This window comes from Genypterus blacodes, unplaced genomic scaffold, assembly GCF_046128005.1.
Source record: "Genypterus blacodes isolate CSIRO-AG114 ecotype Tasmania unplaced genomic scaffold, CSIRO-AGI_Gbla_v1 ptg000007l_1, whole genome shotgun sequence".
In the NCBI taxonomy this organism is placed as follows: Eukaryota; Metazoa; Chordata; class Actinopteri; order Ophidiiformes; family Ophidiidae; genus Genypterus; species Genypterus blacodes.
This window is the reverse complement of record NW_027466821.1, coordinates 1,514,016-1,540,714: the sequence shown is the minus strand read 5'-3', so window position 1 is coordinate 1,540,714 and position 26,699 is coordinate 1,514,016. Positions and strand designations below refer to the sequence as shown.

The following is a 26,699-nucleotide window of genomic DNA, read 5'->3' as shown; positions in this document are numbered from 1 at the left end:
TGTCATCCTCCACCATAGTTTTGAGAGCCCTTGTGTTATTCAAAATAAACTTTTACTGTGGCTCCTTATTTGAGTGGGTGTATGTATGTGTGTGTGTGTGTTTGTGTGTGTGTGTACTGGCTTCCTGAGTGGCATTTTATTACATATAGATGGGTAAACTATTGAAAGTCACGTTATTTAAGATGTACCTGAAGCGCCCCCTCGTGGCAATTTCTCAGTTTACATTACATACATTGCATTTCATATTTCATGAGAGAGAATGTAATACAATACACTAAAAAAACAAATAAAAAAATACAGTACAAAACACACAATGGCAATGATCACTTGATCTTCATCCCACTGGGCCCCTCCTCCTCCTCCTCCTAAGATACCGTCATAAGATACTGATACTCTCAAGATGGTACAAATGATCATACAGGCATTAGACCTACACTTTAAGCTGCAATTGAACAAAGCTAAAAAAGTACACGACAGGTATTAATTTACTTGCAGTTATTGTATTTTCTAACATTGTAAAAAAAATTTTATGCGCTTGTTTTTGTCCTTTAAACTGCCATCCTGTACTTTCAATGACCACTTCCCTTACATCACATCTAATCTACTTATTCAAATGTTGAAAATAGTTTAATTACAATGTGTGGATCTTGAAAAGTAGATGTTAGGACTATAAATCAGAGTATATGTTTTGTATTTGTTATTTTAGTCGTCTTTCATACACTAACTAACCCACCCAGTGTTTCTTGTCGTGGAAGTAAAGATAAAAGGGACAAAACAGATGTTTCCTGGCCAATAGGAATGATAGATTCTGTTGAGTGACATTACAATTGACCAATAGACTCGATGATGAAAACACGTTAGGACCCGCCCTCTTTCCCCAACAAGGCGACTGTTGTGGTGAGTTGAAGAAAGTTCATTGAAATCATTTTTATCTTTTAAAATCGTTAAATTCGACCGATAACTGGATAATTTGAATGATATATTCTCGGACTCATTGGAGGAGAAATGTTTTAAAGATGACAACACGTAGTTATTGTCGTAAACGTCACCTTTGCTGATCGCTCCGTAATCGCTCATTGTTGATGTTGTTTTGTTGTACGGGCTTTGCGCAACAGGCTGTCTCGTCCATTTTTGTTATGTTTCTAATGTCGTATCACTTATACCCTCGTGAATATTTTACTTTTGTATGTAACTATGCAGCAAAAAACAGCATTTTGCTAGTTTTCGTCGTCGAGTAGCGTTTCAGCGACACTGCTTCGTGACAACAAATAACGCTGCTTCGTCTGAAGTTTTACGAAGTTTAAACAGGCTGACACCCTCCACATTTAGCGTCAACGGATGATTTAAATATCCCCTGTTCATTTTGTGCGATCATTTCCGCCTTTACCTTATTTCCAACTACTTATTATAAATGAATTATAGCTGCCTTTCTCAGAACTGAATGAATGAGACCTCTGTGCGCATGCGCGAATGATCTGAAAGTTTATAAACAAGACAAGATCACATGACTATACTGGGAAACAGATGCACTGGATTTGTTACATTTTATCACTTATATTTCAGGTGTTCATACTATTATCTATTATAATCCGTCTCAAATGGTCCAAAGGTCTGAAAGTGTTCACAGGCAGGTGTGACCCCGGGCTGGGTGCTGTAATGATGTCATGGCAGCCAGCCCAGCCTTACCTTATGTCACCCTGGCCTTTTATGGCTTATATATTACAGCTGTGTGTGTGTGTGTGTGTGTGTGTGTGTGTGCGTGCGTGTTGGGGTGAAGCCAACTCATGTCTAATGCTTTTCTCCAGCAGTTACCGTTACTATTTGGTGACATTTAATACCTACACATCAAGTGAAAACAGCTTCAGTGTGACTTGGCACATATATACAAGTCTCTGGAACTCAAGTGTAGGAATTGAACAGCTGTTATTCCCAATCCCTCATTTGATGTTTTGGTGGTGGTGTAGAAATGTCAGTCCAAAATCTCGTATCTTGTAAGACCATCTCATCAGGATGGAAATTTGTAATGAGGAGTTTAAGATGTTTATTGCCGAATTGTATCATCTACGCGTGTTTCTCTGCTCATGTTAGGCTTTAATGTGCGATCCCATCTGTATTTCAGTTATTTTAAAAGAAGGCGGATACATCCATGAACATCTCTAACATGGTGTGGGAAGTGGTCAACCCAGCCGTGTTACCCAGCAACCACAAACACAATGTGCCAGAAGCTGAGTCACAGTGTGAACACACAGGTAATCACTCTGAACACGTCATATTATTGACATAGACTCAGTGTTTCATCTCCATCTTTGATACTTACATTTAAAAGACACAGGTGTGTTTTTTGCACATTAGAACACTACAAAGGATTGAAAGTAACTTGCCTGAATGTCATCTGTGTCATCTTCTACACTGATCAGCTTTGGTTTTTCTGTTGTAACTCTTAGCTGTGACGATGATGGACGCAGATGAAGACCGCTCACAGTCCCATGACCTGCTCCACTGTGAAGAACGCCTCCCTGCCTCACCTGGGTTTCCCACTAGTGACAGCTACATGGAATACGGTACACAAGAGCAACAGAATACTGATGAAAACATTTAAAATACTGAAAGTCATTTGGAAAACTCTTTTTGAAGCGTCGTCTCCACCTGCATTTGTTCTCCTCTCCTAGATGATCTGCCAGAGCTGCAGGAGGTGCAGGAGATAGCGCAGCCAGCAGCGCTGCCTGTCTACCAGGTGGAAGTCGGCGTGTCGCACCAGGAGCGACGCGCACACGGCCCAGAACCCCCCGACACACACTGGCTGACGCAGCTCGCTCACATCGCCACGGGACCCCAGAGCCCACTGCTGCAGGGGTCTCCTCACAGCAGGTGACACCAAACATCATGATGGAAACTGAAACTACTTGTCGTAGTATTGAAGTAGTATGTTTTTTAATAGCAGTAATATATAAAGCACCTGTGTCTCTGTCAGCCCGTCTACAGTTCGTTTATTAGGCACCAGTAGAGATCTTCACTCCTATGCTCGGCCTCCTCCTCCTCCCCTCACCAACACTTTGTCTCCACCTAGAGGCCACAGCCGGCAGCGCAGGCGCAGCAGGGTATGGCTCCTTTTAAAATTGTAATTTTGTCTCCTTGCTGTAGGAGCACCGTGCTAAATCAGGTCCACTATAAATGAAGCACTTTTATAAAGGTTTCAAAGCAAACAAAGAAAGATCCTGGTAGTGTGTGTTTATGAATCTGCCGTGTGAATTGTCAGGGCCTCTGGCTGCTCTGCTGCATGTATTTACCAATGTTTGCCTCAAACTTTGTGCCTTGAAAAGCTTTGGCTATGTAGGTTTTGTGTAACCTACTTTTGTGTTTGGTTGGAGTGAGAACTTGCAGAACCTGCTGTGGGCCGTGATTGGTGGCAGCTGTTTTCCCTCAGGTCTTACCCGACAGCGCTGCAGCTCACCGCTTCATGTTTCCACAGACGAGTAGCGAGTGTGACTCTGCTGTGTCAACCAGATCCTCCCTGTCTGACGATGAAGACATGGGCTGGAGCTTCTCCTGGCCGCCCACAGCCTGGCACTGCTTCCTCAAAGGTACACACATACACACACACACACACACACACACACACACACACACACACACACACACACACACACACCTCACAGCAAGTGTGTGGACGGTGAAAAAGTGTGGGATTTCCTTTCTGCACTTCCAGCATAATCTTACTTAGTGTTGTACTTCCTAGCACTAAAAACCTCAGGCCTCATATGCATCACATGCTCAGGATTCATCTCAGCACTTTTTCTCTTTGTTGTGAGGAAATGGAGTATCAGTCAGCATTTTCTCTGTTGTCAGGCACTCGTCTGCGGTTCCACAGTGGCTCAGCTGTGGAGTGGCGTGACGCAGAGGACCTTGACTATAGCGGGGACGACTCTGGGGATCAAGGTGACGCCAGATCTATGAAGGTACGTCACACAAGCAGTCAGTGGTAGCAGAGTACTGAAAGTTTGAAATGTAAAACGGCAACAGCAGCATCATGTCAACAGGACTGAAACGCTGAAAGGAGATCTGCATCTTGATTCTAGGGTTATGGCTCAGAGGGTCTGCAGCTGTTGGACCATTCAGAGGTGGTGTTGAGCGGTCAGTCTGTCCTACAGTTGACCTTTCACCCTGGTTCATTTGGACGCACCCCCATGACAGCCCAGTGTCAACTTGACCACCCCTTCTTCGTCAAAAACAAAGGTAGGAGGGCGACACAAAGAAAACAGTGATGGATTGTGGTCGTTTCATTTCATCACAGTTGCTTCTCACTCTGCGTCTCTCAGGGTGGTCGTCATTTCACCCCAGCCTGACTGTGGTGCATTATGGGATACCCTGCTATGAGATGGAGTCGGGAGATGTGTGTCTGCCTCCGGGACACAGAGATGCCACACACACGGATGACTCGCCAGTGTTCGACACATTCAGGAGGTAAAACGTGAACTATTTCAATATAAAACAATAAAATAATAAACCTTGCAATTGGTTAGTGTGTGTGTGAATAATGTGTGTGTGTGTGTGTGTCCTTCTCAGCTATGATTTCACTCCTATGGACTCCTCGGCAGTGTACGTGTTGAGCAGCATGGCCAGACAACGGCGGACCTCACAGTCCAGTGGGGGCGCTGTTTCCCCAGAGAGAGACACATCGCAAGGTAATCTGAACCTACATTTACTGACATTTGCAATTGTTTGATTTGAAATACACAGAAAGCTCTCCAATACCTCCAATCTTAAAAGTGATGTCATGTAAATCTTACAGATGTCGACAGTACTGGCGGTTCCCAATCCCATCGGAGGCTGACCAAATGCCAACAAGCTGCTGCTGCACCAGGGAGCAACGTCACGCCCACTAAATGCAAACGGCCAATGAATGCATTTATGCTCTTTGCCAAGAAGTTCCGGGTAGAGTACACACAGATGTACCCAGGCAAAGACAACAGGTAATGGGGCGTGTGTGTGTATGTGTATGTGCCATCATTTCTGTACACATGTCCGTCAGGGTATTTTTCACAAGCTGTACGTGTGTGTCTGTGCGTGTGTGTGTGTGTGTCTGTGTGTGTTACAGAGCGATCAGTGTCCTCCTGGGCGAGCGTTGGAAGAAGATGAGGAATGAGGAGCGGCGAGCGTTCACTCTGGAGGCCAAAGCACTTGCTGACGAGCAGAAGCGACTCAACCCAGACTGTTGGAAACGCAAGAGAACCAATTCTGTGAGGACACACACTTACACACACATCCACACACCCCAGTGTTTCATATCGCCAGTTAATCCTTCTTCTTTGTCCTGCAGGGCTGTCAGGGAAATTAAGGCTGCTGACAAGATGAAAGGAAAACCAGCAGAGGCTACAGGAATACACACATTCACATGCGCGCACGCACGCACGCACACACACACACACACACACACACACACACACACACACACACACACAGAAACATTTATAAGCAAGTAAGAACTCTATGCTTAATCTACTCACTATGCTTTACATTTAAACATGCGTGGAGTTTTGTTAATGACAGACGCTCCTTCATCTTCCAAAGCAATTCTGTCTCACAAAGCAGCAACTTATTCTGCTGCTCTCTCTGAAGATGAAGATGGGACTTCCTCTTCATTCTCTTGCTTTTGAAAGGGTGCTTTTTATTGTATATTGGGAGCTTTTTTTTGCAAGCAAAGTAGCATTTTAACCCAGGATTTATTGCTTTACAGACTGCTTATAGTAATCACAGCTTTATCAGTCGGCATTTTCCAAGCAGAGAAAAAATGCACCCAGGTGAAATGAAGACGCAGATGAGCTAATAATGATTTTTGGTTTCACACTTTATGCTTGAAAGAGGTGGAAGGTGTGGTGGTGTAGTATCTTGAGGTGAAATAGTGAATTTGGCTATTCGCCATAGTAGATTATTATTAAACACATTTATCCTAACGTATTTGTAGTCAGTGTATTGCATAAACTTCTGTTATTTTAAGTGCTTTGGCCAAAAGTTGGTGACCTGTGTTTACCAGTCCTGAAGGCCAAATTTGAAGTGATTAAACATTGTGTAACTTATTTAGTAATTGACTAAATGAACACAAGCAGGTGTTATGATAAAGAAATCCATTCACACTGGTTTGTTACTGCAAACTGACCCGATTTGATTGGCCAGGTGTAACCTGCAGTGCTGACGTGTTCTGGGATCTCCAGTAGCCGATGGTGAACAGGGAATGCTATCGCTTTTGGTCATCGTTCACAATTAACATAACTAGCAGTATGTGGTCGACTTAGTCACTCAAGACATTCTTCACTATTCTTAAATGAAATAAAAAATAGCTTCCTGTGCCATACAAAGTAATAACGCTGACATGATTGTTTCAGGTTTGAGACAACAAGGTGTCGCATTTTGATCTCAATTGAGAAAAAAAAAGAGTTTATAACATCAGCAGATAAACTGTAAAATTATATTCATAATTCATAATCATAAATTAATCTGAGAGATTTTTACTCATCATTTAACAGCAATAATAATTGGAAAAGTGCAACGGGTTCTTTTATCTGTTTAAAGGGTGCATTCATTATTTGGAATATTACCATGATGGGCACTCACACACACACTCACAGCATAACAAGGTTTATTTTTGTATGCACTATATACACTTTATTATCTATTTGACTGCTACAGTATAATGTGTAATGAAAACTATTGATATGACATGTAGAAAAGATATATTTTTTTGGTTGTGACTTATCATTCTTAACTGGTTGTCTTTTGCTTTCCCTCACCGTGACGTCATGTACAGATCTTAATGCAAAGAATGGCTCACAACCCAATGCAATGTATTTGAAATAAAAGCCTAAGGAATCTTCAAATATTATTTGCATTTTCACATATGTACATTTATTGAGCAGCTGTTTTCAGGACTCATAACAGACGGGGTTTTAATTCTGAAATCAATGCATCGTAATTTGGTGATTCTACTGTTGGCTGTGTTCACATGGGCAGCAGAAGCACAGAATTGAGGATCTGTGAAAAAAGACAAGTTCAAGATCAGAGCTTTGAAACAAATCTTTAATCTTGTTGCTATATACATACTGTGCCAGTTTATGGCTTGTGATAAAGGTATAGACATTAAGATGCTACTGTAATCAAAGATAAAAAGTGAAAACAAGCCATTAAAACTATAAACATGATCGATGTTTCCCGCTACAAAAATTTAATACACATAGTTATATATGTGTAAATGACTAAAAAATCACTTTTATAGTAAAATAGAAAATATATAGAGGTACAGTATAAACATATTTTGGCCTCTTGATGTAATCAGGGATATTTACACAGAAAAGGTGGAGATATTTCTCTCCCTTGTCTGATGTAGTACAGTTGGAATATGATTGAAGTCAACATGGATCTGATTTACTGTACGATTACTATTTTGTAGATATTTTTGTAGCGCACATGCACAGTACGCTACGATATTAAACTGTCAGACTAGAACACGTACAGATTCTCATGGATCTATTTTCATTTTGGGCTCTATTCTTACAACTTTGCAGAGGTTTAATGTGCAAAAAAAACACAGATCCACTTCTATGTTACAGCATCACTGTGCACTCTGAGAGACAATTGGCTGTTATTGGTCATTTCTCTTTTAGGACCCCTTCTGATGATTCACACTTTGTAGGCGGGTAAAAGCAAATGTGTTACTGGATGCATTTCAAGATGTGTGGCCCTCAAGTTTTGAGACATTGACAATGTTCAACAAAAATCTTAATACTATATTACATTAAATGAAGGGAAATAACATAAAGCATACGTCCCCTTTAAGAGCATTGATCAGTAAGTTTAGCTGCTTGTCTCTCTTGACATTAAATGTTTGGAAAAGGATGTCCCTGCTGTCAACTGTCTGTCTCACCTGAATGAAGTAAGAGTGTTCAGCAGTGGATCTGTCATTGCTGTTGTCTGTGATCCATGAACATGGCTGCAGGGTACAAATGTGATACAGTAGAAAATTCACCTGTTCTCAAGGCAGGTCAGCAAATCATCTTTAACATGGTAAAAAACACGGGTTCCCTGTGTCTGACATGACACCAAATGCCAGATTTTTTATCTTTGACAAAAACACACAAGGATGTTACTTTTCCCTTTTCTGGTACATTGCTGAGGAACCTTCAATCAGAGCAGTAAAATTGAATGAGTAATACAGGACAGAGAGTTATGAAAATAGATTACTCACAGGTTATTTTGACTTAGTCACAAGGTCATATCAAAACAGATTTAAAGGACAATTACGTGTATTACAAAAGGCACAGTGCACAGAGACCATGGAGTCAGTGGCAACGACATATGAACGGAGCAATTCAAAAGAAGTAAATACAGGCAGTCATTTTTAACATTACGAAATAGACCTTTAGCGCTTTTGGTTATTAAAAACAGCGTGAAGCCTCCCAAAAAAATGCTGGTTAATCTCTTATACATAAAACATTTAAGGAAATGTTGGAAATGAAACCACATCTGTTGGTTTCTATGTTTTGGTCGCAGGATTACTTAAATCTTTAGGTACTGGTTTTGGCAAAGCGTTGTAGAAAAGTGGGGCATGGCACGGGTAAGGACACACGCAAGTCTGGTGTGGATCAGGATTTGTCTCAGTTAAACCAATCAGATATATTTGGCCCCTGACAGACTATCAATACTGCAATACTGCAATTTGGTCCAGATTGGTGGACTAAAACATAAGCTTGGCCAGATGAATTTGGTGATTAAAACAAAAGGATGGAAAAGTTTGTTAACCAACTTCGACACAACTTGGATGAAATCTTCAAGTACAAATCTATATTTTTATGTCATATTCTTCTTCAATCAAGTTTGTGGGTTTTTGTTGGAAAGGCAGTGAAGCTTTTTTCCTCTCATAAAGCTGAGAGGATTAAATGTTTCTGTACATGCTAACGCTTCAGCAGACAGTAAGGTGAGAAATCACGTGTGATCGTTATCCAAACAGGGAGAAAGTGGTGAGCTGCTCTGTGGCTCATGGTTACTTTATTTTAACGATTCAATATCAGAAACCTTTAGCAGTTTGTGGGTTTGAATCATTTGATGATTTTTGTGTCATGCTGGGAAAAGAGAGCAAAAGGCCCCAACAGTTGATGATGTCCTTCAAGGAGCAGGAACAGTATATATATTAAAACCACTATATTGGTCATTCTGTACTGTGTCTGTTTGTGTGTGTGTGTGTGTGTGTGTGTGTGTCTACATGAGTGACTCCAGGCTCTCTGTAATGTTGCTCTGTCCCAGTGGTACAGATCCATTGGTCTCTGTGCTCTGCAGAGCCCTCTGGTCCTCCTGGCTGCTCACCAGACTCAGCACAGCCCGGTAGAGGTACTGGTACTGCTCCTGTAGGGGGCAACAAAGACATTTAAGCATGCACAGGGCCATTTGCTGGGGCCATTTTTTTTCAGAATGTAAAAATGGGCTTATGGAGCTCATAAATGAATGTCAAATATATCCAGAATACAAACATGTTGTACTACTGACCATGGTGAGTAACAACAGCATTAAGGGTTCAGATTTAGCGTGTATTTAGTGTGCCAGCACTCACAACATCATTGAACACTCCAGGTCTCATGAGGTTGGTCATCCGGGCCACCTGGTACACGTCCACCACTCCCTCCTCCTCCAGCTGGCTCGACAAGGTCAAGAGAGCGCAGAACAACCCCGACGTAGGTCCTCCCAACCTAAACACACACGTGCAAATGCTGCCCATTATGCAGTTGAGGATGTAGGACATTAGTCTGTATAACGAGCAGGAATGACTCACGGGTCGTGTACGACTGTAGGTCCGTCTGTGTGCCTGCTGTGCTCTCTGACAGTGTTGACCAGATCGAAACTGTTGCTGATGGGACTATCTGGGTTGGGCCAGCAGGGGGCACTGTACTGACGCACCTCCAACACATAGTCATTCTGAGTAGAATGTAAAGCAGCAAGGGATCAACTTGAGAAAGAAACACCAAGGACCGTGTGTGTGTGTCTGTGAGTCCTTAGTGTGTGTGTGTGTGAGTGTGTGTGTACCTGGGGAGACTCCACTCTGAAGTCTTGCACCAGAAGTCTCTCATCATTGGACAGGCAGACGTGCTCCTCCGACAGGTATGACACAGTGAAACCCTCAAAGCTGATTGGCTGGTCTTTGCTCGGCCAGCAGACACCAGCCTCCCCCTCTGTGCTCTGAGGTAAAATAAAGTTATTGTATGAGTGTGTTTGTTAAAAATCCCAATATGACTGGTTTTGCGAGTATATGTGTGATACCTGACTGTGCGGGTCTGGCAGATGAACGACAGTGTGTGTGTTGTGTTCCCAGATCATCCTCCAGAAATCCACCGCTGTGCTGCTCAGTGGAGTTTGGGTCACTATGAACTGCTTACAGTGATGACGACCCTGCGTACACACAAGATGAATCAAACTACGAGGACGTTTCCAGGTAGTAGCCTGGCCCCAACCCGCACATCACATACTACTGCCATGATACACTATTTTATTTCTTTACCTAAAAAGCCACTTATTCAAATAGATTCATTTACTATGAAACAACAATACATTTAAAGCCGTTTCAAACATTTAACTCAAAATCCATGCGCTTATAAACATCACATAAAAATTTCCATGGATTTACAGCACACGAACCAACCCTGACTGATATCTTACCATGACGTAAGAGGCATTGATGTAGCCTGTGGCGTTTGTATCTGATGCAGACAGACAGACTCTGGATCTCTCCACTGGAAATAAACACAACAGAGACAAGGCGGCACCTTGAAACGAGACAGCAGGTAAAGTCTTTTCTTCTACCACAGAGGCCAGGAATGAATTTAAATTGTGAGTGTCGAGTCTAGGTCCTAAAGGTGTCTGACCTGTGGGACCTGGAGTTAAAATGATGCTGATTCAGCAGTATGAAATAGTTTGAATGAGTTTGACAGGCGGTTACAGATAAAGGCCCAGAACAAGATGATGTCTGTAGTACCAGTGTACGATGAATTTGCACGATGAATCCGATTACATATGATGATACTTTTCATTTAAACGTAATAATAGTAAACATCTTGCTTTATATTAACAAAATGTACAGGCTCCGGTCAAATGGTGTGTGTGCAGTTAGTGTTCCTCACCAGGCATCAGAGCTCTGGCCCTGTTCCTCTCGGCGTTGCCCTCTCTCAGGGCAGTGCTGTAGTCTGCATGTTTCGCTTGACGCTGGCTGATCAACTGGAACAATGGTAAAGGATGACATTCAGTGAAAGTGCATTCAATGTATACATTTATAAATATGACCCTAAACTAAAGCGTTACATTCCAAAAATTTAGTAGGAATGACATCCCAGACCTTGAACTGTTTGTCCATCCGTGTCCTTCCTGAAGCCCCTGGGGTCAAGAGGTCAGATACGTAGGAATGGAGAAGGTCAGAGGTCACTGAGGTGTCACGGCTCAAGATGGCCTCCACAAGGGCATCATGGATGAACACATACTGTTCCTAGTGTGAGAGAGAGACAACAATATGTAACGAAAAAGGAAACATATCCGCCACTGTGGTGTCTTGGAGTGTGTGTGTGTGTGTGTGTGTGCGTGCGCATGTATGTGCCTTACCTCTGTCTGAACCAGGAAGTTCCTCTGAGTGCGGACATGCTTGAGGAAACCAAGAACATTCACTGTCCCCTGATCCTGAATCTGCTGCAGCATGCTGTCTATCACAATGTAGGTGCCTGTACGACCAACACCAGCACTGTGAAACACACACACACACACACACACACACACACACACAAAGTTTGAATACTTAATAGTACATTCACACTGTCATTTACACATACAGTACATACACACAAACACTCCTACCTGCAGTGTACCAGGACAGGTCCCATCTCCGGGGTGTGGGCCTGGGAGGAAGCTCTGATGAAGGACAACACAGGCAGAGTGTATTCTGGGACGCCCATGTCTGGCCACTGGGTGTAGTGGTAATGGAGAACCGTGTGTTCGACTCGCTTCTGAGATGCCTGGGGGAGCAGAGAGGGCATAAAAGTGTGTGTCCTGCCATTCGCTCTGGAGGAATGTGTGTGAACAAGGATTGATATGGATATGGTACGTCTGCGTGTGAAATACCTTATTGCTGACATCTCTGACACTGAAGGTCCGCAGTGTGTAGTAAGCAAAGGTCTTGCTGCTCTTCAGAGTGACCTGGTGTGAGCCGTACTCCTCCTGGTTCTCATCTGGCCAGTATTGGTCACATTTCGTCTAGTAGAAAGAAAAGCAAGAACAGACAACTGTTGAAGAGCAGTGGGAGGAACAACATCCGTACTTTACACAGTTTATGGTCCTGTGGTAGTCGAGGAGGTGGCAAACGTGACACCTACCCGCCCTTTCTCCTTCAGGTTAGTGATCATTACGATAACCCCGATGTTCTGCTGCAAGATCATCCTCCAGAAGTCCTCCCTGCCTGCCCGGAGAGGCCCCTGAGCTGCGACATATGCCTTCATTCGCTCGTAACCCTGCGGAGAAAACACCAAACCAGCCAAACTATTTCTTTATTTGTTTAACCTACACTGGACTTGACTTGAGTTGGTCTGATCTTCATTTAGGGTTGTAAAGTTTAAGCAGAAAATGTGACTTACATCAACAAAGTTTGCATTGATGTAGTCCCCACATCCATCTCTGTCCAAACTGTTGAAGAGCTTCACTCGACTGTGATCATCTGGGACAAAATGGAGGTTAATCAGCTTTTTGTTGTCTTTGTGGTTACGGCCTGCTTGTTCAGTCAAATGTAAATGTCTGCACATGCTGAATGTGGACGTACAGGCCAGTATGTTGATGTATCTGTTCTTGCTCTTGTTGTCCGGGTGAATGGAGCTGTCGGCGGTGATGCCCATGTCCACAGTGCACGCCTGCACCTCCTAAAACAGCAGGCACAGTATCATTCAGAAAACAGCTTGTCTATAGTTCAAAGTTTAACTTTACTGAGAAGATATTCAAATGACAATAAGAAAAATATCTCAACATATCTATGTGAAGAAAGTTCCCAATGTTAAATGAAATCAGGCCTGAATTGAATAAACCTGAGGTCATCAAACTGCTGTGATTTCATTGGCTGAGTTAAGATTTCAATGTGCTTCATCCCAGCTATCCCGTCTGTTGTAGAGGGGGGAGGGTGTGTTTGTGTATATACTCTCTCGGAACAATTAATCATATAAACGGAGATAACAGCACACACCCTTTCACATCTCTTCTCAATGTGCAGTCACAGTGATGAATGAAAAAAGACTTTCACACCTCAACACACCCGGCCAATTACTGCATAAATAGGCTGCGGCTGTCGGATTGGTGCATTCAGAAATGTTGTTCGACACCAATCCCACTATCTGACAGGACTTGATGAAGCATAGTGAGGAATTTAATCTCTGTGGGCGAAGACGGAGGGTCACAGTTTTTCCAAATGCAAGAATGACACATAAGGGCAAAGTATAGATAAGAATGAAGGGCACAAATGTTTGTTCATAGGTTTGTAATCAAAGGTGGGGTTTTGACTGTTCACTTTTCTGAGTTGCAACAAATAAAGCACCTCTGCAACTGGAGGAGGGTGGGTAGGCGTCTTACCTCATAGGACTCTTTGACAATCTAATGGAGGGTGGTGAGGATGTTGAAAGCACGGGCGATGGTGGTGAGGTGGTGGAAGGAGAGCGGGATAGGAAGGGGCAAGATGGCAGACAGACAAACAGACAAACAAACAGACAGACAGACAGACAGACAGACAGGGAGTCAGTGCAGGTACAGGAACATGAGGTTCAGATACACACACAGAGGAGGTGCTTAGGGGGTAATACACACATTTCTGCCTGTGGAACCTTTATTTTGAGTTCTTGTTAGTCTGCCACTATGTTGGCTATTCTAATAATCTACACTGTAAATATCAAGACCCAAAAAGAAAATACTCTTTGTACCCAGCCAGTTCTACATCACGGCTGAATAAATGGAAAAATTGAGTTCCGTAAAATTCTGTAGGATAACTATCTGAGCATCTCAGAGGCCCAGCTTTGAAATGTCCAAAGTCATTCAGCTCATACATTTAGCCAACATTCAGATACATCATTACTCATGCAAAGGGGACATCCATTACACTTACTGCTTACACAGCCATATACTGCATCTACACAAAGCCAATGATTGTTTTCTGGCAGTTTGTGATTGGACATTGAAGTCAATTAGCACTGCCATTGTTAGTACCACATGGCCTTCTGAAACCAGTTTCAATCCTGGTTGCACGTGGATGTTACTTATCTAAATGGTGTTCCTACAGGACATGATGTTAATAGCAGTATGGAGGAGCATTAAGGAGCTGTGACAGATGAGGTACAGCTGAACCAAACCAGAATAGCAAGTGATGCTTTCATGTAATGCTGGATAGACCTCAATATCTCAACATCTCAATAAATCCATGAAAAATGCATCCATCAACCATCTTTTACAGGAGGATTCAGTGAAATCCTGCACCTGCTTCATTGTTGTACTACTCTTATTGCAGTACTATTTTACTGCTGCCATTAGCTTATCTACAAGGCTGAGCAACTGGTCAGAACATCTCTGAATTCAAATCAATGGCATCTTGGAGTGAAAGAAAAAAGGGTTTCCTCTTATATCTCTATAAATCCAAACCTATATTGTTGTTGTTGTTCAATCAGATTTTGAGATGTTGATCCACAGACAGCCAGCTTTAGTTTTACCAGGTAAATAGATTCTGTGGTGTTTTCTTGGGATGCAAATCTGCGACTTTATGTTTGAGGGCTTAGTGATTGACTATGTACCTCAAACTCCTTGGAGAAGGTGTTCGTGCTGTGGAGCTCCATGACGTGCTTAACAAACTGCTTCACGGTCAGCGGCTCATGACCATCTGCAACAGAGCGCATTGATGTGATTAATACTGCTGGGGGGGATGTTTCATATCCTGAGTGATTCAGAGCACTTTAGCTGAGTCCTTTGGTGTCTCCATTCGATAAGTCACACTGAGGCTGGCATTAAAAAGGCTTTTGAAGAGATGTTCTTCAAATGAGTGTGTGTGTTACCTGTGGCTAGCAGCAGGGGTGTAGATGGAGCGGATACAACTTTAGGCGATGCACTGTCCTCTGGGTAGAAATTAGCTGTCTGGAAACAATTCCTGGAACACAATCAGATCATATTCTTACCCTGGTTAAGAAGAAAAAGGTGGAATTTTGTAAAGAGATGTAGTATGTTTGTGTGTGTATTTACCTCCAGTAGATGAGTATGCCCACTAATACAAGCAGACACAGGATGGTGAGAGTGGAGACAACAGCCAGAGGAATGACCGTCCTCCTCTCTCTCTCCACACCTCCGACCAGGCCGACACGAGACTCATGGCTGCTATTACTGCCGTCTGAGAGAGGTGGAGAAAGGGAAGGAGGAAGAGACAAGATGGAGGGCAGCAAGAAGGGGAGAGGGATGGAGAGTCAGGAACAGATAAAGCTAAGATCAAATCAGTCTAATGATATCTTACATTTTAAATTAAAGTAACCACTCCACCACCATTGAACAGCTTCTTCAGTTAAATACAACACTTCAGGAGTTAATATAAAAATACCCTGTAAAGAAGAATTGGGCATTGTGAAAGAAATTACCTTGTGTTTTCTCCTCTATGGCCCTGGTGGCTTCTGTCAGCCTAAGCAGAGGAACTAGATGTTCCAACAGAGAACTTCTTCCTGCATCAAACAACCCATCCTCATTGAAAAACTGCTGCAAACTCACTCCAGTTACAGCAGCAAGGCCTCCTCCCTCTACATCCTCCTTACCGCCTCCATCGCGCTCCTTGCTCTCCGGACTTGCATTTTCCCGGTCATCATTGCCTTCCCTGTTCTCCTCGAGGGCAGGGAGAAACCTTAAAGTGTGACTAATCCCAACTACTAGACTGTCAAGAGCTGTAGTTTGGTCTTGACCCTCTTTATCTTTTCTTTCACTAACTCCACTGCCATCGTCTTCGCTGCTGCCAAACACTTGAACGGATTTACCACTGATGCTTTCCTTTTCATCTACAGCTTCAAAATCTTCTTGACCATGACCGACTTTATTTCCACCGACCTCTCTCAGACTCTCCAAGAGCTGCAGTCTATTACTGAACCTCTTTGCATTTCCTTTACCAACTAACTCTCCGTCGCCAGAACCACTGATGTCCTCAGGCCAGCTGGGAATTGTATGGACAATGGCAGACTCCTTGCTCTGGCTCTCACTGTAGTCAATGCGGGAAACCTGAAAAGAATCACCACTTGACTCGAGTTCAGTCCCAAATCCAGTCTCATCTGTTGTGCCGGCCACGTTCCTCACGCTTTCATTCCTGGTATCATGTATGTCTTTTGTTCCCCTCCTTTCTTCATCCTTTCCACTTTGCTTATCCTCCGTCTCCTTCATTGCCTCAATTGTACCAGTTTTGTGCCCAATCCCATCTATGCCATTGTCAACCTTAAGAGCAATAGCTGAGCTTGTTTTTACTGTTACTCCATCCCACTCGAGACTGTTTCCATAAAGGCCAGAGCCTGAACCACTGTCCTCTGTTGGCCAGTCTGTATTTGTTTCCTTGAGATTATAGGGAAGAGGAGAAGGGTCAAAACCTTTAGAAATAGGGAAAGATACATTTGAGGTGAAGTAGTGGCCTTCACTTTGTTCATCTACCCTGGTTTTGTCTTCATCATAGGGATGATAAATGATCTTCAGGCCATCTTGGGTCGTATGTGTTATCTTTTCTGTAGCAGTCCTTAATTTTGAGAAGTTGATTGCACTTGAGTCATAATTTGGAATCTGGGCTAAAGGGTAACTAGTGGTTAGGCCACTCTCAGAACCAAAAGCAGTTGGAGCTGGAAGGTGTTTGAAACCTGTTTGCAGATGGCTGGCAGAGTGCTCCTCAGAGGATTTGTCATCAAGGCGAAAGATAATATCATTCATCCCATCTTCAGGGAGGGCAGGAGAAGGACGGGAACTCTTGGTGTACCCATTTAAGGGGATGAGTGATAGAGCCACGGCACCAAATAAATCTCCTTTGGCAGAGACTGAAGTCTCTGCGTGGTCCAGAGGCAAGGCATCATTTAAGATGGACAAGTGCTCAATTGTTGACACCCCAAAACTGGTGGGAACGTTATCTGCAAGAAAAGTCACAGCGAAGGTCTGTAACAACTTCCACACAGGAAACAGTGTTATTTTTCTCAAGGGTGGTTGTGACTTTAAAGGTGAAATTAACATCACCTGACATAATTAATGATTAAATCCACTTAGGTACAAAGAAGCCTAAACCTATGATGCTGAAGGCGTAACTCACCATTACACCCAAACCATGGACAAGAAGCACAAAAAGATGCAAGGATTGGAAAGTATTGAAAGTTGGTGAGAATCTATGTAAGGGCATCCTCAAGATGAACAATAAAGGAAGCCTGAATGCTGAGGCCAGTCTTATTGAATCATTCAATTACTATAAACTCCATAAAAAGATCACAAGCAACAATTCATTTATTATGTTGCAATATTTTAGACAGCTGTTTTACACAGCTATTCATGGATTTGTTGATAATAATTCCAGCCTTGTGTTGCAAGGAGAACAGAATATACAACTACCACCAGAGTGCAACCTTGAGCCACAGAAAAGAGTGCAGAGGTAGGGGACTCCCATAAGTAGATGTAAATCACAGACCTTGAGTAGATTCAAGTAGAATATGAAATATCTTGTGTTGAGTTGAAATGGGTTTAATGATTTGAAGAAGAGTCGAGACACTTCATCTACGAGGGCCAGAAGTTCAGCGCAGATGAACAACAACAATTTTTACTCCATTCACAATCACTGAGCCCAAGATCACCACCACCACCACCACCGTCATCACCACCACAGGCATTATCAACATCATGCCTTTACACAACGTGCCACCATAATCACAGGGGCCAGCAGTAATTAGCTGTATAGAAGAGGGCCATTAGAGGAGAAAAGGCAACCATCAACTGCTGTTATGTCCCAGCTGTTCACTGCCACCATTTCGACCATGCTGCTCATTTGTTTTCCCTCTACAATGTAATTTCTCTCTCGAGGTTTCATAGTATATCTTAACTATATGCTGTTCTTAGACCTTAAAGCCAATATATACAATTTTTGGTACACACTGTAATGTCCTTTCAAGAATATCATACCAAGGGTAGATCTTCAGTATGCAGTAAACTGAAATGAAATTTGCCTGTTGTGAAGTATTCAAAGTGAGAACATTTCCTTTCTCTCAGGGTTTTGTCCTACCGTTGAATATGGGCTGGGTTGTGTGCATCAGGACTGTGAGGAGGGAGGAGGAGGTGGATGATTTGTAGCCTGAATCAGCGAGGGCGTTGCTGGCAGTTACTGTGCTGATCCGGGGGGAGGAGGGGGTGGAGGGAACTGAGGTGACGGATTCTGGGAGAATCTTGGGCCACATGGAGTCGGTGTCGCCGGAGGACAGCAAGGTCTCCTTGTTCACTTTATTCCCTGCGGAGACAAAATGGCAGGAGATGGCACAGTGGGACACTACGTGACGGGATATAAAATGAAACAATGTGTGACACGACAAGACATATGGTGAAGCACGACAAGATGTGATATCATGCAACATTATGGGACACGGCATTAGTTAATGTGAGGTGATGTGGAAGTGATGTGGCATGAAGCATGATGTGACATGGCCCAATGTAATGTGAATAATGTAGGGTGACACAATGCAGTGGAACAAACTGTGCCAGTATCTCAACATTTATTTATAAACTGAAAATCTACCCTAGCATTGCAGCAAAAACTGCACAAGCACTTCTCTCCATGTTTTGGTGCAGTTCAAGAAAAATGCTTTTTAATGAAATCTGACCTGGCACAGTGGCAGCTGTGACTGGAGCAGTCGAGGTCGTGGTTTCTAGCAGAGTGATGCCGACTGTGTCTTCATAGAAGATATCTGTCACTTGGATGTCCTCTACAGGGGCGTTCAGGTCTGTTAGTGGAGGAGGGAGGCTGCTTTTAGCAGCTTGTTCTGGTGGGCTGTGATCTCTTGTCTGCATGTACAAAAAGTGACACAAATACAGCACTCAGGGTTTTGGGATAAATGGGTATATGCCTGGACAGAGTGAAGTAGTAATTATAGAAGGAAAATTAATGAATACAAAATAAAAATGGTTTGAGTTAAGTATTCAGATATAGAAAACACTGTCAATCTTTATACTGGACAAAAATAAAAGCATCCTGCTCTGTATGTTCCAGCTTTGTGTTTACCTCTTTTGTTTCCGCAGAGAATTTACTAAAGAGAGAGACTAAATTGTTTTTCGGCTGAAGAGAATGCAAGCCGGCCAGTGATTTACGAACATGGAAAAAATAGAGTAAATGTATTTTGTCAAATACCTCCTGTGATAAAATTCCCAAAGATGCTTCTTCTGTGATTTGTCGGTGGATCGTCGGCGCGGTGGTTGTCCGGATGGCCGGAAACAGGAAGCCCGGCTGCTCTGTTACCCCGCTGACCCAGATTGCACCGTTGCCATTAAAAGCACTATCGGTGAATTGCCGGTTTGGTGGGCTCTTCTGGTCCTTGTCAATCCAATTCTGGTTCATATTAGTCTGATCTGGTTTGGGCCAGGTTCTCTCCGGTTTCTTACGTTGGTTAGGTCGTATTTTCTGTAGAACGATGGACTCTGAGGGAGTCTTTGGGGTAGAACTGGTGCTGACCTGGACTGGAAGGTTCTGGCTTTCTTGGGTCTGGTCTGTGGCCTGGTTCTGTGGGTGTGAAGGTTGGTTCTGGTAAACTCTGGTTTGCTCTGGTGGTATCTCCTCCACTGGGCTTTGGTCCTCTGGATTAAATTCCAACTGGTTCTGGTTCTCTGCTTTTCCCCATTTGACTTTAGAGGAGGCCTGTGACAGGGTGTGTAATATTTTTAAGGACAGCACCCCACATGCACCTCATCATGCACCTCATTGCTCTGCTTCATTAGTGTGAACATCTCAATGAATGAAATACCAATTGAATTAATATTTTCCTCTCATAATATTCTAAATGCTAAAAAAAGACCCTTTACAAGCAAGTAAAAATCTAATCTTCACTGTGTAAAGTGGTATTAAACACAATGGTGTTTGAGAACAAAGTCAGGACAAGACACTTCTCTCCTTCATATTCAAATTACTTTTAATTAGACTTACAGTCATTACCACAAATGCCCACTTTAAGTGCACTTGTGTCCCTCATAACATTTTACACCACTTACCATACGCTCAATGACAATTAATTTGCATAATAATTAGGCTCAGTGATGATAATTTTTCCTGCATACTTCAGCAATGCAAAATGAACCAACAAGCTCAGAGACTTCAGATAACAGATACAGATAGTCTTACCTCCTTGTTACCTCCCATGTCTGGTGAGTTGGCGTTAGGCTCTGAATCAATTTCTAGATGTAGAAATTAAGCAGTTACTTTTGAAGGCAAAAGAACAGTTCAAATGTGTATTATTGCTCTGCATGACGTGTGTGTGAATATGTCTGTTTGTACCAGGATCCTCTAATGGCATGTCCACTATAATCTGATCGCTCCACCGTCCTGTAAGGCCATTAGTGCAAACAGCCACAACCTGAACCACATAGCTGCTGTTGGCAAGCAGGTTGGGGATGATGGCACCCTGCATAGACCAAACAAACAGTGTCAACTGTAAAGGACATGTCCAACACAAGCAAGGACACGAGAATTATGGACCGGTTCTGACATCCAACGGATAGTATTGTGTTTTTTTGCCCATCTGTTGATAAATAACAATCAAGAATAAAGAGGTGTAGTCTCATAAAGACATACAATGCTCGGTCCTCTGTTAAATAGCCACAGTACAAAATATAAATATCAAGAAAACTAAACTAAAAACTACATTCCAAAACAAACAATCTAAAACATAAATATAATATGTAAAATACAAAAATGAAAACAAATGATGTGCATGATCAGACTAGTGATGCTTCTCAATCACACGAGTCCTGTGCAGATAGACAGAAACACACACAGAGATGCTGTAAATACAGACACACACACACATACTAATAATAATAATAATAATAATAATAATACATTTTATTTGTAGAGCACTTTTCATAGTTAAAAACAATCTCAAAGTACATACAGTATATTCCTGGTCACATCAAGTGACCCTCAGTGACCCCTTAGAGGCCATGACTGATTGTCACCATCATTCAATTGATTGTTTTGATCAATCTAGCAACATGTAGCAGTTTCCACGTGTTCCATGTGTTCGGTCAAGTATTGACTTATGGCGCTGTGAACTTTTTATATAAGAATGAATGGATGCATGGCATGGTTACATTTATGTACTGTAGTATTTATTGATGTTACAGTACATACTGTGTATATAATGCAATTCTGAATGCATGAGGAGAAAACCTTAGTGCAAGTGTACATACAGTACTTATTCTATACATACGTATATATTCAATATATATTTTCAAAGTTATCCATCTGCGTGCACTGCAGATATTTTTGCATTCTGTGCCGTTTCTGTTGACGGTCCATATATATATATATATATGTGAATACACAGCACAAATGTTATCTTATATCCAATCCATAAAACTGATGTTGTTTGATCCTGAACTTGAAACTTCATTAGGAAAATGGGAATCTTAAACTACATGCTAGGATCCAGTAAATGTTATTCACAGCGTGTGTTAAATTTTGGTCATGTTTCGTCTGGTGGTGAAACACAGCCAAAAGACCCCCGGCCCCTCCTTACCACGTCTTGATCTCCATCAGTCCTGTATTCGTGCTTTATCTGCCCTCGGCCCTGCATCCTCTGGTACGTGACAGTGTACCAGTCAATGGTTGTGTCGTAAACCACACGTGGACGCTCCCACATCACCATGATGGTCGTGTCATTCTGAGCGTCCGCCTGGACGTTCTCTGGCTCTGAGCTGCAGACTGCAGATAATAGAGGAGATATGGTAAAATCGAATCGAAATATGAACATAGAAACAACATGGTACAACACCGAAATGTAACATTAAATTACACGTCATTCCAGGTATGCAAGTAATGGTAATGTACTGTGTTAAAGATAGAAAATAGGAATATATTTTAGAAAGGATAAGCGCATGCAGGATTCATGATATGAGTGTCATAATGAAAGGGAAACCTAATTTGTGTGGGTCCATGAATTCATTAAAAACCAAAAGGCCCTTTTCTAAATGCTTTATTTCAATTTCAAACGGAGCCCAAACTAAATTGCCTGTGCCGAGAGGAGAAAGAGAGAGGAGACTGAAGTACAGCTCCCTGGCAACCTGAAGACCTATTTTACTCGAGGGTCGACTTTATGAAAATGGAAAGCGTTGGAAATGATATCTTTTGATGACAATGATGGCGTGGCTGACCTTGAAGAACAGCATTGCAACTACAGAGGGAGCAGAAGGCAGGCAGGATTTTCAATCGTGGAATAAATGAAAATTAATGTATTGATCCCTGAAGGACAATTTTAAATTCTGTTTTGTCTGCGGGTTGAAATGATTTCTAGGTTTGGAGAATTGGGGAAAGGCACTTTGGATTTAAGGTATTGCAGCTTTCTGGTCTTTGCAAGCTCCACTATAAATACATTTAAAAGCCTATCCTTCAATGTTCCAGAGAAATGTTCAGTGATGAAAAAGTTGTCAATAAGTTAGAGAGGTTTGACAACAGTAAAGCGTCTGCATGGATGAACTTTGTTAAAAAATATATAGAGGCTTCAGATTCAGCTTGTCACAACTAATGACTGGTGTCTAAAGCACATCTTTATAAGTCAGCTTTTCAAATCAATGGCCTGTTTCTACTCATTAGAGCTTCTGCAGCAGGGGAATCAATGTATGTTTTGCATATAAAAGAATAATTAAAAATAGACCCCTAAATGTAAGCAAGAGTGTGGCAATATGGATATGTGCCACCTTTAAATACTGTATGTGAAGAATAGGTTACTGTTCAGAGTGAGATTATAGGCTGAGGACAGGCAGGGTCCCTATTGAATGCTATTATTATTATTATTGGTTGCCAACAGAGATTGACAGAGGTCATTGGTCACTCAAGGCTGTTTTAATACAGGATGGACCGATACAGCCTGGTGACCACCTACTGCTATATTTAGCAGCCCACAGAGAGATGATTGCATGTGCTAACTGAAATGGTCACAGTCATTAAATTCTTAGTGCAGGTCCTCCTACTGGCTCAGGTCAAACAAGATACTTATTGTACAATATTTTTAATATTGCGGACTAATAATCGAAATAACCTGAGCCTTGCTCGAGATCATGTTGCATTTGTCTCTGCATACATGAACAAGTGGAATGCTGAGAATATATCGAACACAGAGAACACCAAGGAATGCTCTTCATTTATGCAGCTGTCCTAGATTGAAATTAATTCAATGTATGTTCCTGTGGTTGTTGATGTATAAGACAGAGTTCTGTGCTCAGTCAATGATTAAATGAAAAGTGTGGCAAATAATGTTAGATGAATCAATAACATATTCCAACATTTAAGAGGGTGTTGACGTACTGGGTGCCAGCACCTCCTCCACGCCGGTGTAGGAAGCAAACACCTGGCCCATGAACTGCTGCTGCTGCGCCCTGAAGTTGTTCTGCAGATAATCTGTGAGCATCACATAACCGGCCTGCTCCATGGTCATCACCTCGCAAAACATCTCCAACTAAGGACATGAGGGCAAAAGAGAGAGAGAGAGAGAGAGAGAGAGAGAGAGAGAGAGAGAGAGAGAGAGAGAGGGAGAGAGAGAGAGAGAGAGAGAGAGAGAGAGAGAGAGAGAGAGAGAGAGAGAGAGAGAAGATGGAGTGAACAGGAAGCATGAAACAAGTGACAGAGAGATGTACGGCATGTTTACATCGCTATAGTTTCTATAAAGCTACTGTAAAAAAAATTAAGAGTATGTTAAGGGGATTTGTACAGTATGTGTGTGATACAACTTAACTGACCTGTGTTTCTGATATCTCCACTGTGTGTTTGAGGACGACCCACTCCACTGTCTCGGAGCAGGGAGGGGACGTGAGGGAGCCATTGTAGATGTAATATTTGTCAGTGTTATTGGGCAGCAGGGAACGCAAGGTGAACGGCTCCATCGCCGCACTCTTACCTGATGGAAATACAACAACAGTGAACACCTCATCATCCAATTACAAATTAACCACAGACAGAAAGATGATAAACAGGGACATTCTAAAATGTTCCCATTACGATTCCAGCTTTGTTGCTATTACCATTCCCACTCTGTCACTCAGTCACCGTAAAGGATAACATGCACTGGTGATTTAGTTTAATCAAAGCCCATGTGTGGTCCCTCTTTGTTGTTTGGGAACAGAAATGTCACATATAGCTTTTAATGTTGTTATCCATTTCTTACTTACTGAAACAATTCTGGTAAAAAAAAAAGTTTTATAATTTTTTGTGCTTTTTACTCTGCGTCTGGCTGTGTTGATAATACTTGTGTATAATACATGTGTCACAGTAACAGAACAGAATAAACTGTCACAGGCTTTACTGTGCGGCATTTCTTAATTCACTGGTTAGTGGTTTGCTGTATTATAACATAATCAGTGTGATGGTTACATACAACTGTAGTTATTCCAGTTTTGTCCACCCAGATGTCTGTTGCTAATTCCCCTCGTCACTAGTATATATATACCAGCCAGAAGTAAAGATATACCAGGTATATAAATGGTATGTAATATGCTAAATCCATCAGTGTTTTTTTTGTCCATCAATATTATCAAATGGTTCTGCTTTTGATAATCATTTCTTCAGAGAGGTTAAAGGTCAGATACAGAACTAGTTACAGAATCCTCGGACAAGGTAGGCATTTTCACAACACCCTTTTCTTTAATAATGACGTTTGTTCCATTCTACTCGGCTGCTAGCAGTGACCTACCAAACCTGCTGACGCTATTTGCAGCCTCTATTACAGGGCTGAGGTTCTCATTGTCTTCCAGGCCGACCTGTGGGTGTCATGAGAAGAATATGTTATTATTACTACTTCTTCTACAGTTAGTAATAAATGTGGTCAAGACAAAGACTAATATAGATTAATACTGCAGAGTGAGATTATGGGCTGAGCGTCTAAACACATCCTCAACTGCAGTTGTGCTGTCAGACAGAATGTAATACTTATCAGTATGTCTGGATCTTTCAATTTAGAGTCCTAGAGGGACCATTTAATTCATCCTAAATTAAAAGATGTTAAAAGTCACTCATCTTAAGTTAAAAGATGATAATCATGGAAATTGGGGTTAGAGGGTTTTACACAAACAGCAGCTTTAAAAAGTAATTCAACCACCTTGCCCCACAGAGGTATGTCCAATTTCCTTTAAATAAATTATTAAAGTAAAACAAATTAAATAGTCCTTCCAAACTTTCCTCAAACGCCTAGTGCATTTCTCTTCCTTTGTTCAATTTGAGTGTACAAATAAAATAAATCTAACAGCCTGAGTCACAAGTCTTCTGTTGATACTGGAGTCAGTTATCCGAGCACCTGTCAAATCACTCTCCCTTTGATTTATTCAAGGAGTAAGGGTCAAATTGACCACTAAGCTTCACACAATCCTAACAATACTGTAAAGACATGCTAAGTTACCTCAAAGAGCACAGCGAGGGCAGCAATCCTCCCTCCCTCCCTGATGGCCTGATCTAGGCTTTGATAGTCATCTGGGTCATAACAGTAGATCTGCATCTGAAGACCAGGTCAGACGGTGTGAGTAAACTGTCACTGAGTTTCATAGTAAGCAAATAAACCACATACAGTATATGTTATCGCCTGTGAAAAATACAAGACCAGTGCAGGTGACAGGTGCCATTCTGAATATGGCAAAAGACAGCGCTGAATGTTCAATATGGAAATATTACAAGGAAATCTTGGAATCTAACACATGAATAAAAACAAAGTGGTGCTTCCAAAAAAATCTGTGGCAAGCGCAACACCATAAAAGAGAGATCCTGTGGAAAGAAAGCAGTGGTACAACCTTGAAGCCCACACTGGGGATGAAAAGGCAGATAAATAGAGAAAGCATTGTACTTTTGTACCTCCAGAGGGTATTTCATCCCATTAAGGCTGTGCTCAGACCCATCTGATGAGGCATTACAGCGCCCCCAGTGGAAGGTGATGCTACCAACCCGAAAGCTGGAGGTCAGCCCTCCTCCACTCACAAAGTACTCCTCATCCACAGCGATGGCCACTGCAACACAAATATACACTTGAGTTGGCTTAATATAAATCAGTGTGAAACATACAGACAAGCTTTCAGGATGAGAACACCTGAGAAAATGGACCTCTGGTTGGGTAACTCACTGATTACAGCACCAGGATCAGATGGAGGCCTACAGCAGCCATCACAACTGAATGTTCACGCTAATGTATGAGTGCTTGAGGTCTCAAGCCCCGTTGAGGTATGTACTCAACTGGCAATTCTAACATATTTCCATAAAAGTTACATTGGTAATTTGCCAAGTAACACTTCATAACTCTTCCTATATTGCACAAGTGTGATTTAATGTCATGTTAATGGAAAGAGCACACAGGAAGCTGATCTGAACATCTAAATAGAGAGATATTATAATGCATGTCTTGCTTCTTTGGTAAAGTATGACAGTTTTCACATGCAGGGTCTAA

At 42.1% G+C, this 26,699-nt stretch overlaps 2 protein-coding genes across 2 annotated transcripts in view; one reads left to right on the top strand and one right to left on the bottom strand.

Annotated features, from left to right (window-relative positions):
• The first annotated feature begins 841 nt into the window (after positions 1–841).
• On the top strand, positions 842–6,865 carry LOC143001473 (HMG box-containing protein 1-like). The gene is made up of 13 exons (XM_076151107.1): positions 842–897; positions 2,120–2,249; positions 2,445–2,561; positions 2,670–2,868; positions 2,972–3,098; positions 3,470–3,581; positions 3,847–3,956; positions 4,077–4,233; positions 4,317–4,461; positions 4,564–4,682; positions 4,790–4,970; positions 5,096–5,237; positions 5,318–6,865. The coding sequence occupies exons 2-13, from the start codon at positions 2,147–2,149 to the stop codon at positions 5,333–5,335; spliced, it is 1,530 nt and encodes a 509-aa protein (XP_076007222.1). The 5' UTR covers positions 842–897; positions 2,120–2,146; the 3' UTR covers positions 5,336–6,865.
• A 128-nt stretch (positions 6,866–6,993) lies between these two features.
• The window catches only part of ptprz1b (protein tyrosine phosphatase receptor type Z1b), a 32,770-nt gene continuing 13,064 nt past the window's right edge, over positions 6,994–26,699 (bottom strand). The window contains exons 4-32 of the mRNA XM_076154321.1: positions 26,114–26,265; positions 25,668–25,763; positions 24,966–25,032; positions 24,016–24,173; positions 23,585–23,735; positions 21,801–21,985; positions 20,558–20,684; positions 20,405–20,457; positions 19,421–19,924; positions 18,897–19,077; positions 18,305–18,526; positions 15,277–15,421; positions 15,093–15,184; positions 14,835–14,920; positions 13,630–13,650; positions 12,833–12,929; positions 12,651–12,730; positions 12,393–12,527; positions 12,142–12,273; positions 11,878–12,035; positions 11,629–11,764; positions 11,369–11,515; positions 11,157–11,250; positions 10,696–10,769; positions 10,300–10,428; positions 10,066–10,218; positions 9,815–9,957; positions 9,596–9,731; positions 6,994–9,390 (exon numbers count right to left, since the gene is read on the bottom strand). Coding sequence (XP_076010436.1) covers positions 9,247–9,390; positions 9,596–9,731; positions 9,815–9,957; positions 10,066–10,218; positions 10,300–10,428; positions 10,696–10,769; positions 11,157–11,250; positions 11,369–11,515; positions 11,629–11,764; positions 11,878–12,035; positions 12,142–12,273; positions 12,393–12,527; positions 12,651–12,730; positions 12,833–12,929; positions 13,630–13,650; positions 14,835–14,920; positions 15,093–15,184; positions 15,277–15,421; positions 18,305–18,526; positions 18,897–19,077; positions 19,421–19,924; positions 20,405–20,457; positions 20,558–20,684; positions 21,801–21,985; positions 23,585–23,735; positions 24,016–24,173; positions 24,966–25,032; positions 25,668–25,763; positions 26,114–26,265 — 3,998 coding nt within the window. The 3' untranslated portion in view covers positions 6,994–9,246. The remainder of the gene's footprint in view (positions 9,391–9,595; positions 9,732–9,814; positions 9,958–10,065; positions 10,219–10,299; positions 10,429–10,695; positions 10,770–11,156; positions 11,251–11,368; positions 11,516–11,628; positions 11,765–11,877; positions 12,036–12,141; positions 12,274–12,392; positions 12,528–12,650; positions 12,731–12,832; positions 12,930–13,629; positions 13,651–14,834; positions 14,921–15,092; positions 15,185–15,276; positions 15,422–18,304; positions 18,527–18,896; positions 19,078–19,420; positions 19,925–20,404; positions 20,458–20,557; positions 20,685–21,800; positions 21,986–23,584; positions 23,736–24,015; positions 24,174–24,965; positions 25,033–25,667; positions 25,764–26,113; positions 26,266–26,699) is intronic.

Coding starts and splice junctions, on each gene's coding strand:
- LOC143001473 (XM_076151107.1), top strand. CDS start 2,147: ATGAACATCTCTAACATGGTGTGGGAAGTGGTCAACCCAGCCGTGTTA. Junction 3,582..3,846: donor CTGGCACTGCTTCCTCAAAG/GTACACACATAC, acceptor CTCTGTTGTCAG/GCACTCGTCTGCGGTTCCAC. Junction 4,234..4,316: donor CTTCTTCGTCAAAAACAAAG/GTAGGAGGGCGA, acceptor TGCGTCTCTCAG/GGTGGTCGTCATTTCACCCC.